The sequence below is a fragment of the Crinia signifera genome, chromosome 6, assembly GCF_055691185.1.
Source record: "Crinia signifera chromosome 6, ASM5569118v1, whole genome shotgun sequence".
Classification (NCBI taxonomy): domain Eukaryota; kingdom Metazoa; phylum Chordata; class Amphibia; order Anura; family Myobatrachidae; genus Crinia; species Crinia signifera.
Window position 1 is genome coordinate 263,634,750 of NC_139222.1, and position 13,088 is coordinate 263,647,837.

At 43.7% G+C, this 13,088-nt stretch overlaps 1 protein-coding gene across 2 annotated transcripts in view; it reads right to left on the bottom strand.

Annotated features, from left to right (window-relative positions):
• Window positions 1–13,088, bottom strand: part of MGMT (O-6-methylguanine-DNA methyltransferase) — a 360,027-nt gene that overhangs the window by 99,017 nt on the left and 247,922 nt on the right. For both annotated transcript variants that reach the window (XM_083149507.1, XM_083149506.1), the window contains exon 3: window positions 10,422–10,582. In XM_083149507.1, the coding sequence (XP_083005633.1) occupies window positions 10,422–10,582 (161 nt within the window). The remainder of the gene's footprint in view (window positions 1–10,421; window positions 10,583–13,088) is intronic.

The following is a 13,088-nucleotide window of genomic DNA, read 5'->3' on the forward strand; positions in this document are numbered from 1 at the left end:
CCCCCCCCCCCCCCCCTCTGGTATTGGTCCTCATCCCTATTGCAGGCTCATGAGCAGTAGCGTCTTCGGTACCGCACATGCGCTGGCCCCAAGCCTCTATGGGCTGCTTCGGGAGCAGATCATAGACACATATTCATGGTCCCAGATCCGGTACATGTTCAGTATCGTCCTTGCCACTGCGCATGGGAAGAACCCGTTTTTATGGGCTGCATCCCGACATCCCAGAGGGAGGGAACTCCTCCAGATGGGACTGCCTTGGGTGACTGGCAGGTCAGACTTCCAATAGGAAGTCACTTCCAGTCACAGTAAAGCCAGTGCAGTCTCACAGACTGAATATGGCTTCACACAGTGGCAGATTTTATCTGGGGGGGCTGCAGCCTATAGGTAACAAGCACCACTGATTATTATAATTTTAAGGGCCAAATGTATCAAGCTTCCAAAGTGATAAAACGGAGAGTGATAAACAGCCAGCCAATCAGCTCCTACCTGCCATGTCTTAGGCTGGGGTCGAAAAATGACAGTTATGAGCTGATTGGCTGGTAATTTACCGCTGTCCGCTTTATCACTTTTAAAGATTGATACATCTGGCCCATAATGAAAAAAAATGCATTGCGCCAGTTTACTTACAGATGGAGCCCCTCTCTTTCATTGCCGGCACTCACCAGAACGTCCCCGCTGGCAAGCACTGGTGGAGAGGGACTCCATTAGACAGGCGGCGGGACCCTGCCCGTCTCTGCTTCAGGGAAACAGGCATGGTTGGGGGGGGGGAGGTGGTGGCGCTCAGTGGGAACGGCGATGAGGCCAGGCCCCACCAGGGCCTTTTGCAGAACGTCTATATCTTACACTGCGTAACCAATATTCTGACAGCGCTGCTTGTACAACAACAGGTAATATACGCCACCAAATTAGCACTTTAAATAGAATAAAAGAAATTTCCAGTTGTAGGATTACGAAGAGTCACCCGACTAATGACTGTAAATGTAGGGGAAGCACAGGCACGGCAGAGACGCGGTGTAGTCAGTGTGTAATCTTTTACACCGGTTTCCTGAAAACACAGTGTTTATAAAGGTATGCATGGCTGAGGCTGATGGAAAGCATGCTTGTTCATAATGCTCTGAAATTGTTCAACAGCAGCTCATCCATATATAATAATATCTCCAGTATATGTCAGCTTGCGTTACTGGCTGCAGTTGTGCAACATGAATTTCCCTGACAGATAAACTTGGTCACTTTGCTTTCTTTCAATATCTTTTTTAAACACGGAGCGCTGCTCTGCTCTCCTGAATAATGCCGGATTGCGGCTGCTCGCTGTTCTAAGTGTGCTCAACGTGTGAGGCGGTGGTCACAGTATACGGAAACAAACTATTGTCCTTGTGTATACTCAGGGCCGACCTGCCCAATGGGATACTGTCCGATGGCCAGGTAACGCCAGGCCCCAGCAGAAGCCTGGTGAGATGCAGTTCATGGTAGAAAAAAAAAAAAGACATTCACTTCAAAATATTTCCATTCACATCTTGTGTTCTGCTTTCCCTTAAATATCAGAAAAGCTGGAATTCATCAGACTGATAAGAACATACAGATGACGACATGTGCCGGTACACGAACAGCTTACTCCGCCATGACAATCTGACCATTCTTTTATATTTCCTTGACATTGCAGCTAAGTCTCGCAACCGAGTAAGTGATGACAGAGGTAGGGTGCAAATACCTTTAGATTAAGGCATGAGTGTTGGAGAATGGTAGGTCCCAAAAGGCCATGGCCAATGACTGAAAGAAAATCTAAAACCAAATATATATATATATATATATATATATATATATATATATATACTGTATGTACAGTGTAAATACATAATATACAGTACAAATAACAAATACAATCTGTATATACTGTAATTAAATCAGATTTCACTTATATAAGGGATGATGAAAATACACCATGCTCTTTAAAACCGAAGGTTGAACTTGATGTCTTTATTCAGTCCTAACTACAGTATGTAACTATATATACAGTACATATTATTCTTATTTATTTATTCATTAAGTTACTTATATAGCGCACACATATTACGCAGTGCTTTACAGAGGATAGTTCAACACTCACATCAGTCCCTGCCCCAGTGGAGCTTACAATCTATATTCCCTACCACATGTACACACACACACAGACATTCTAGGGTTAATTTTGTTGGAAGCCAATTAGCCTACCAGAAAATATTTGGATTGTGGGAGGAAACAGTACCGGAGGAAACCCACGCAAGCACGGGGAGAATATACAAACTCCGCACAGGTAGAGCCATGGTGGGAATGGAACCCATGACCTCAGCGCTGTGAGGCAGTAATGCTAACTGTTACACGGTCCGTACTGCCCATCTATCAACTGAGAGCATCATGTTGGACCTGAAATTTTCAACACGGGTCAACCCCAGTATATAAACACTATATGGACTAAAGTATTTGGCCATGCCTGTTAATAATTCAATTCAAGTGTTTCGATCAGACCTGTTGCCCCAGATTTATAAAATTAAGCACCTAGCCAGGTAGTCGTTTCAAAATGGGTTGTTCTGAAGAGCTCAGTGACTTCAAGCGTGGTACTGTGATAGGATGCCACCTTTGAGTGGTACTGTGATAGGATGCCACCTTTGAGTGGTACTGTGATAGGATGCCACCTTTGTGTGGTACTGTAATAGGATGCCACCTTTGAGTGGTACTGTGATAGGATGCCACCTTTGTGTGGTACTGTGATAGGATGCCACCTTTGAGTGGTACTGTGATAGGATGCCACCTTTGAGTGGTAATGTGATAGGATGCCACCTTTGAGTGGTACTGTGATAGGATGCCACCTTTGAGTGGTAATGTGATAGGATGCCACCTTTGAGTGGTACTGTGATAGGATGCCACCTTTGTGTGGTAGTGATAGGATGCCACCTTTGAGTGGTACTGTGATAGGATGCCACCTTTGAGTGGTACTGTGATAGGATGCCACCTTTGCAGTGACAGCTCCTGAAATCTCATCCCTGCTTGATATTCCATGGTCAACTGTAAGTGATATTATTAGAAAGTGAGATATTATTACAAAGTGAAAGTGTTTAGGAATGACAGCAACTCAGCCACAAAGCAGAAGACCACATAAAATCACAGAGCGGGGACAACAATTGCTAAAGCACATGGTGCATAACAGTCACCAACACTCTGCTGATTACATAGCTGAAGAGTTCCAAAATTACACTGGCATTAATGTAAACTGTGGGGTGGAAGCTTAACAGAATGGGTTTCCATGGCCAAGAAGCTGCATGCAAGCCTCACATCGCCAAGTCCAATGCCAAGCATCAGATACACCAATGCTGGACTGTGGAACAGTGGAAACATGTTCTGTAGAGTGACAAATCATGCTTCTCAGTGTGGCAGTCAGTCTGGGCTTGGTGGATGCTGGGAGAACGTTACCTGCCTGACTACATTATGACAACTGTGAAGTTTGGTGGATGAGGGATAGTGGTATGGGCCGTTTTTCCAGGGTTTGGGCTAGGCACCTTCTCTCCAGTGAAAGGAAGTCTTAATACTTTAGCATGCCAACACATTTGAACAATGCTATGCTTTCACCATTGTGGCAACCATGTGGGGAAGGCCCTGTTCTATTCCAACATTGCTGTGCCCTGGTGCACAAAGCAAAGACTTTGATCAGTGGGATGAACTGGAATGAAGACTGCGAATCCCAGGCCTTCTCGTCCAACATCAGTGTCTGACCTCATAAATGCTCTACAGAATGGGTTCAAATTCCCACAGGAACCATCCAAAATATTGTGGAAAGCCTTCCAAAAAGAGTGAAAGCTGTTTTAGATGCAAAAGGGGGACCAACATCATATTAATGTAGTTGAATACAATGTCATTAAAGTCCCTGTTGGTGTAACGCAGAGGTCCTCAACCGCGGCCCTCAAGGCACACCAACAGTTCAGGTTTTATGGCGATCAAGGCTTAAGTATAGGTGACTTAATTTGTACCACAGTCAGCTTTAATATACCCTATCTGTGAATAAGCAGGGATAGCCAAAAAACCTGGACTGTTGGTGTGCCTTGTAGAGTACAGTTGAGGACCACTGGCCAGGCATCCAAATACTTTTGTCATATATGTGTATGTATATGTTTTTTATAGTCCCCAATTTGAGCAGCCATTCCAGGGCAAAAGCTGGTACTCCCAACTGTTGGCCGGTGCATGCAGAGATGGCGTAACTCTACACAAGTTGCTGGATAGGTGGGAGCTCCACGTGTTTGCCATCCACATGGGGCATTAACTTCTTTAAGATGAACATGTATTAATTTGGTGAACGTGCCACATCAATAAAATACACATAAGGGGGGGTATTTAATTAGCACAATGCTTTTTGCCCCCAAAAATGGGCTGATAGTACAATACATGACCGGTGGTCATTATAGAGATATCCATTTAAAACCTTTTTTTTTTGGGGTGGAAAAGTTCATGTTTCCGGGTAATAACACATGGGATGTAGGATAACTTCCCGGACCCATGTGTTATCATGGATCAATGAGCTGCTTATTGGGGATTATGCATAATCTTTGATAAATGCCAGGTTATCAGGGCATTAATCTCAGAGGATAGCTAAACACATAGGGCGGTATTCAATTAGGCCGATTCGCCAGGTTTTTATGGCGATTTTGTGCTGTACGGCGAATTTCTGACTAAAACGGTGAATCACCCTATTCAATGACCAGATGGTGAATACATTTCAAGGTTTTTTTTGCCATGATTCACCGAGTAGCAATCGCTATCTTTTTATGGTGAAGTGGAAGGTGAACTTTTAAAATAAAGTGTTTTGTTTTTTACAATTGGTGTCAAAAAATCTGGAATTTTATTCTGAGGAGGGGCATGCTATTTTTATTCATGTGCTGTAAGCACATGAATATATATTTAATTTGAAAAAAAAAAAAATATATTTTTTTTTACACAGACCAGCCAGCAGGGGGCCGGAGCCGAGCCGCTAATTAGATATTCATATATTCACTTCACCCGATCATTACATATTCATGATCGGGTGTAGTGAATATACCCGGTCCCCTGCTGGCACCCCCGGCGGGCAGCCTGTGCTGCCTGGCACCCGGAGAGCCCTCCTCCCCCCACAAACGTTCTGGGGCAGGCAGGGAGACTTCCATCTCCCTGCCTGCTGCTGTCCTCAGGCTCCCTGCGGCGTCCGCCGCAGGAGCTCAAATTCGCCGGTCAGGGGCAGCGAGCCCCTGACTCGTTGAATACCGGAGCCGGCGAGGCTCTGGAACGTGGCGACCAGTGGCGAATGTGCAGCGAATCCTAAACAGGATTCGCTGCACGTCGCCGGTATTCACATTGTATTCCTATAGAAATGCTGGGTGGACATTGTTCAAAAAAAAAAATGCCAATGAAACTGTACACTTTTTAGATTTTACCGCTACTTCATTTATTAGTGCACTTCGCAAAATAAATGGCGCGATGTGTCGCTAGACCAAGAGATGCTACGAGGGTCTGGAATTCAAGTCTCCAAAAGTTTGACGGTACGGTGGAATCCCTGTACGCACTGACACCTACTGTATACATATGGGGTTCATTGTACTAAGCCTTGTAGAGAGATAAAGTTAAAAGAGATAAATCACCAGTCAATCAGTGGTCGAAGTGGAAATTTTGAAGTGGGGGTATGGAAATTTTGAAGTGGGGGTATGGAAAAGTAAAGAGTGAATATAGTGCGCACCTTCGGACACCCCCCTGTCCATCAACGTCCCCTGCCAGACTGCCCCATTGTACAGGGGTATTACAAAAGCACAATATGTGCTGCTGAGTGATCAGAGAGCATCCTGAGGGGGAAAAAAAACTTTTTTTTTTTATCTTCAGATTAAAGTGGGGGTATGCCATACCCCCGTATACCGCCCCACTTCGACCACTGCAGTCAATCAGCTCCTAACTGACATAAGTATATACGTATGCATCACGTACATATGAATGAAAAATAAAAAGGGGGATTCAACTACTAAAGGGAGCTCCAGTGTTGTGGTCACCCATTATTTCTGTGCGCACAATTTCTTGAGGTTTTGGCCCCCAAATGTAGCTTGCCCAGTTCTTCAGATAGGTAACATGTTAAACCTGATGCATTTGTGCGAGACGTGCGCGCTTACTTATGGGTTCAGTTACTGAACTTTGGTTCACACGAAGTGAATGGAAATCGGCCCATACCCCGATGTACAAACCCCAACTGCGGTGCTGGGCCATGGGAACACCCAGCGTTTCATGGGCTTCACCCCATGAAAAACGTTGGGCATTCCCATGGATACGCGGCTCGATGCCTGCCGGTGGCGGGAAACTGACATCACATGATTTTAACCGCCCGCTCTGTCGATGACCATCAAATTACTTCTCCTGCTGTGGGCACAAGCAAGGGGATGTGTCTTCCTAAGACATCCCATTGCATGGTTGTGAAGGGATATGGCGGTGTGGGGTGGTGTCACACCGTCAATCAGAATGACCCCCTAAATGACTTGTAGAAAAGTCTATAGAAGTTTAATAACCACCATTCATTTTATAGACCCTTTTCCATAAGACACCGGTAAAATATGAGGTACCTGTACATCGCACACACAGATAGACCCCTTCAGTGCTTGGACACTTTCATCTGTATAAGCATTAGCAGCGATTCCTCTGTGCACGGTGGGGAACATTAGAAAGACATCAGCACGTGGGTGATGCTTTGCGGATGCAGATAAATGGCTTTTCAGACAGACTTTAGAAATCATTATCCTGGCTGGGAGATGCAAACAAAGGGCAGTGTGCTGACCACAGCAACGCGCTCACCACAAGCGTGGAACCGACAAGGCAATTTGTCTGCCGCGCCGTGTTCTCCGTTCTCAGAAGATAGATTTGACAGCAAAACTTAAGAAATTCCAGCAATATTAACAGTTATTGAGCCGCTAGAAATGTCATTAATACATCGAGAACTAAAGTAGTTTCTGATGTTTAACACTTACTTTTAAACGTCTACAGAAGGAGCAGCAGCCAAACAAACGGAACATGTGCGCAATGCACAGAGTGCAGATTTCCTGTACATAATAATATGCAGGAAAGGATTTGACATCATTATAGAAGTTTTGTAAGCGTGGAATCAAGAAGCAAAGTTTTGCGACTATTCCTGGTTGCAATGTAACAGAAAATATACTGTAAACGCCTTATAATATTTATCTAGCCAGGGAAATGGTCTATAGAACATACAGGACTATTATATTTTTGCCCAGTGGCGGAACATGTGGGTGGTCAGCCCAGGTGCAAAAATAATTTGGGCCCTCATCCCCCCCCAAGTTCACAATATGCAACATGGCAGTGGGTGACAATGAGAGGTAGAGGGTGACAGAGGGAGGCAGAGTGTGGCAGGGAAAACAGTGGGTGACAGGTGCACTGCACCTGCTGCACTAATGGTAGTTCCACCTCTGTCTTTGCCGTATACATGAAGGGGTGACTGCCGGTGTTGGCAGTGCTGCAATGTTTGCTGATTGCATGGGGAAGCAGAGCTACAAGGACTGCCTTATGTTATGGGCGTAAGTTACACAGTATGTAACACAGTAGATGTGGTTTGCAAACTGTATTGAATCACTGCGCATTAGAGTATCAGCATTTTTTCACATCACTCATAGGCCATGTTGGTGAGTCTAACGCTGGGTACACAATAGAAGATCCCAGATCCAGTCCAACAGGATGACTGATGGAAATGTACATTGGTCATTTGTACACACTATGGCGCAGGACTGCATGCTGCCGAGTCGTCCTTTTGGCTGCGCAGCACAGCTGATGGGACGACCCTGACGTTAGCATGCGGGAATGAATGATAGTGCATACAGGCTGTTAGCTTTGCATGATATGCCGGATTGATCTGTTGGATTGGGCAACATATTGCCTAGTGCAGCGGTTCTCAAACTGTGGGTCCTGACCCCAAAGTGGGTCCCGACCTGCTCAGCATGGGGTCGCGACTCCATGTTGCTGACCATTAGGCTGATGACTTTTCTAATCTCAGTCAGTGATTTAAGGAGTCTGAAAAATATGTTTTATTGTCTGTAATTTTAGACTCCTCCCATCATTTTGTGCCTCCACAATGCTGCCATGTATGTGCTGTCTGCTGACTACACATGTGATGTGATGGGTTATGGTATATTAGACTCCTCCCATCATTTTGTGCCTCCACAATGCTGCCATGTACGTGCTGTCTGCTGACTACACATGTGATGTGATGGGTTATGGTATATTAGACTCCTCCCATCATTTTGTGCCTCCACAATGCTGCCATGTATGTGCTGTCTGCTGACTACACATGTGATGTGATGGGTTATGGTATATTAGACTCCTCCCATCATTTTGTGCCTCCACAATGCTGCCATGTACGTGCTGTCTGCTGACTACACATGTGATGTGATGGGTTATGGTATATTAGACTCCTCCCATCATTTTGTGCCTCCACAATGCTGCCATGTATGTGCTGTCTGCTGACTACACATGTGATGTGATGGGTTATGGTATATTAGACTCCTCCCATCATTTTGTGCCTCCACAATGCTGCCATGTACGTGCTGTCTGCTGACTACACATGTGATGTGATGGGTTATGGTATATTAGACTCCTCCCATCATTTTGTGCCCCCACAATGCTGCCATGTATGTGCTGTCTGCTGACTACACATGTGATGTGATAGGTTATGGTATATTAGACTCACCCTATCACTCAGTGCCTCCACAATGCTGCCATGTATGTGCTGTCTGCTGACTACACATGTCATGTGAGGACCTTCTGCAGTAACTTGCCGTGGTCCTGTCATTATTTTTATTGTCTGATGGGGTCCCAGAGCAAAATAGTTTGAGGACCCCTGGCCTAGAGCGTACCCGGCTTAAGTCTAAATGGGTAGACCAGTAAGCCTGCAACTCCCCAGTACTGCACATGCCTAGTGTGGATCCTACAAATTTGCAGATAAGAAGACATTAGGGATATACATAAACATGGGCTTCTCTCCGAATTAGACCCTATGTCAGAAATTTATTAGAGTGATTGTTGTAATCAGTAGGCTCCAAGCTGGAGAGCTACAGAATTAGGAGTAGCTAAACTACAACTACAAATGTATCTATATATGCTGTTCCAGTGAGTACTACTAGGTTTGGGTCTAATCCGACTACACAACTTTGATACTATTGCTCTTGAACTAATAGGATTTATATCATTGTTATTGACCGGAGAGGACAGATTGTATATGAATCTGGACGATTCATCACATCTGAAATAGAGACCATGACCATTAATAGAAATCATTATCCCCTTTATATCATATAAAGGTCTACAAATCTGTGTGATTTACCATATCTGAAATAGAGCCTACGCCCATTACTAGAAATCTATTATCCGCTGATTTTAAATTAAGTTGCACCCAGATGAAATCTCCCAGGAGACGAAACATGTTGGTTCATCTGATTTGTCTTCGACACTGATGATACCAAGGTGAAGAAGTTCTGAATTATGTTGTCTAATCAACATTTTAAGAAGAATACATTTTAATAAATACTAAAAGTTGTCTATTTTATTTGTGTTTATTGGTAAACAGACCACTATAGACCACCAAACGGTATATATAGTGTTCCTGCTAAGGATGTTTTGCAGGGAGCCTCGCCCTGCCCATTTTATAAACTGTTCAATGCGACCTGCCTCTTTATCTGGACCACTGCCCCCCCACCGCGCTGACACAACGCTGAGGTCTGTTTAACGCAGACCTCAGCGGCATGTCAGCACTGTGGCAGGGAAGCAAAGTAGAATACTTAGATGGCCAACTGCTGGTCTACACCAGGGATAGCCAACTCCAGTCCTCGAGAGCTACCAACAGTTCACGTTTTCCAGCTCACCTCGCAGGCACTCATTACTCAGTGACACATTTTAAAAGATCCACAGGTGGAGCTAATTACTTCACTTGTGATTCTGTGAGGAGACCTGGAAAACGTTAACTGTTGGTAGCTCTCAAGGCCTGGAGTTGGCTACCCCTGGTCTACAAAGTGTGTATGGAAAGGTCACTTTAAGAAATGAGAACAACCGAGAACAATAGATCCATTGACGTTCCTCTGCTCAATCAGAACTGTCCAACTTTTTTCTGTCCAGCTGAAAACAAAACTTAAGCTGCGTCATTTCAGAGTCCGGAGCCAAGAATTATTACAACTCATGCCAAAACCAATACAAGTTCTTGGAACAGATAGGGGTTAACAAGACCCTTGTAACCACATCACAATAAGCACTTGTCTGTGCTAGTAGCATAAAACTAACCAGCTTGTTGCGGAGTAGGGTGAAATGTTCTGAAACTGATATTCAATTGTGGTACAACAGTAACATAACATCAAAAAGACAACACATATACAACAATGTACGGTATATACCTTTGTCAAAGAGCGGATGGTGAAAAGCTGGGATGGGAAGTTCCTCTATCAGCCGTGGCTCGCAGAAGTAGGCTTGCAGCCAGCTTGTGCACTGCTTTAGCGATGGGATCATTTCCTGAGGGCCCTCGCATACCTTGAAGGTTGCAGAGTCGTCCTTAGCCCTGCAAACGACAGAAAGTTAATGTGCTTTCCTTCCAGCGCCTGTTACTTTCCTGCAATAAATTAGCAAGCAAAACAAAGCCTAAGTCAATGAAAATGCACCTACTTTCCAAAATACACTTGTATTCAAAGGTTGATTGAAATTAAAAGGAAGCTATTAACCAGATTGAGATGTAAAGGATATCGGCTACTAAGTCAGGTTTTTTTTTTTTTAAACATTACTTCAAAGCGTTGCAAAAAATAAAATAAAAAATAAACAGAAAAACATTTGCAACTTAATTACATTGATGACCTTATGCCCTTCTATTGTATTTTGACAATAAGTCACATCTATGATTGGCTGAATCAACTCAGCCAATCAGAGCTGCAAGGTACTATGGTTTGTATCATGAGCAAAAACAAAATTGGCACAAACGGTTTCTTACTAATACAAAGTTTTTGAGCCCACTGTGTGACTGGATTATCTAGCCAATTTTCCAATTGTAATCTTGCCGGACCAGCACATCACACAATAGATAGCACAAAATCCACATGTATCAATATCCTATTAAACGATATACTCTACTCTAGTGAGTAACCTCTTTATACCTCTCTGTTAGAAACTTTTTTCTTTATTACCTGGGGTCATGTGTAAAAGTATGGGTCCTATGGTCCGCAGTAATTAGGGTGAGTCAACAGGTCGAACAATATTGATCGACTGTCAAAATGTTGACACAAGCAATCTGTTGACATGAAAAAGGTCGACACGAGGATTCATGTTTTTTTTTTTGTGTGTCTATGTCGGCATGGACACCATATTAATGTACCTCGCCCCCTTGCAATGTTTCGGGCACGGTGCGGTAATCAATTAGGCCTGGTTTGTTGAGCCGACTACGCACACCTTCGTCTGCAACTGGCAATCTATTATGCCACAAAGGGGGGTATTCAATGTTTCCCCTTATTTCCAATTTTGGGAAATAAGGGGATTTCACTATTTAATGGCAGCTGTTTTTGCCAGGAAAACGGCCGGGATTCGCATTTAAAGATCCGGCTTTTTGAAAAGCCTAATCTGAATTTGATGAAACAGCCACAACATTTTTTGAATCAGCGCCCGTTTCCACGGAAAAAGACGTGGATTCGCAGATCCGCGTCTTTTGCAATTTTCAGATTGTTTCTGAAAATCGTTAAAAAAAAAGGAAAACTTTGAGTAGATGGAATACGAATTAGAAACGGACGTTTTTTCGCGGTATCGGAACATTGAATAGTCGCCAATGTCTGTTCCCAAACATAAAACTATGCATAGTATGTTAGTGCTATAGCACTGGGCAGAATGGCCCTTATTTACATTGTGTTCCCTCATCTGTACATGCACAGACAGGAGAGTGGGTCGATAACAACCCACAGCAGCTGGCATCATGCATTAGTTTAAGGTGTACACATTGGGCAATATAATGAATGATATCGCTTCCTCCACCTCTACACAACTCAGAGTCCAGGGATTACAAGAGCCAGACCTTCCAGACAATAGCACTTATTTTTCTTTATCTGAACAATAAGGGAGTTATAGCTTCAGAAACCTGAAACAAAGATCACATGTATCATTGAGGTCCATTCCGGAGGATTAATTTTAAATATGCAAATTATGATTTGAATTCAATGCAGTTATTCTGCGGAGTCTTTTGTAAAACGCTGAGTCGTACAAGTTGTGCCTGCCTACTGTCTATACGAGGGTAATTCAATCCTGGCCAAATTTCTGGCCATGCAAAAAATCAGCACTTTTTGCCCGTTTTTGCAGTGCATTCGACTCGCCCGTTTCAAACCCGATCCTGATTTTATACCTAGGTATTCAGCATTGGGGAAAACTGCGCGGATCGGTGAATTTGCCGCCAATTCACATGGTTTTAGTGAATGTGCGGCTTTTTTCACCCATGCCGATTCCCCCCCAAAAAGTGAAACAGTATTGGCGAAAAATGTTATTACAAATGATGAAAATGCCCCTGATTTAACACTGATAGGCAAATCATTGGCCTTTTTTTGATTGGTAAGGTTTGAATACCCCCCTTTGTCTGTTATCCAGGGATGAGGAATACTGTGTGTTACTGCTTTAAAAACTAATTTATTCATTCAAATAATAATTTGGATAGACACTGGCCCCCACATTTTTGTATTAGAAGGAATTCTAGCAGTAATATGATTACCAATACGCTCCGTTACAAGCCCACTCTCCGTATGTATTCATTTGGCATTTTGAATTTCCCATCTCCGTACAGATAGTGAGGTCCGTTGAGGTTTTAGTTTTGGCCATGCTGCCACCATGAAAGAGAACATCCAGCTTCATTAAAATTTTTAATTGGCGGCTTCTACTGAGAATTAGATCCCCAAATGTTATTGCTACAACAGACTTGCAAATCTAGTCGGCCTTTAAAATGATATACTGGGCATCATCAGACTCAATGACCCCACAATGTGCACTGTATGTGCAAGCTGTAGCCTTCAGCGGGTAAGAATTCAGGACGCGCATTAGCCTGG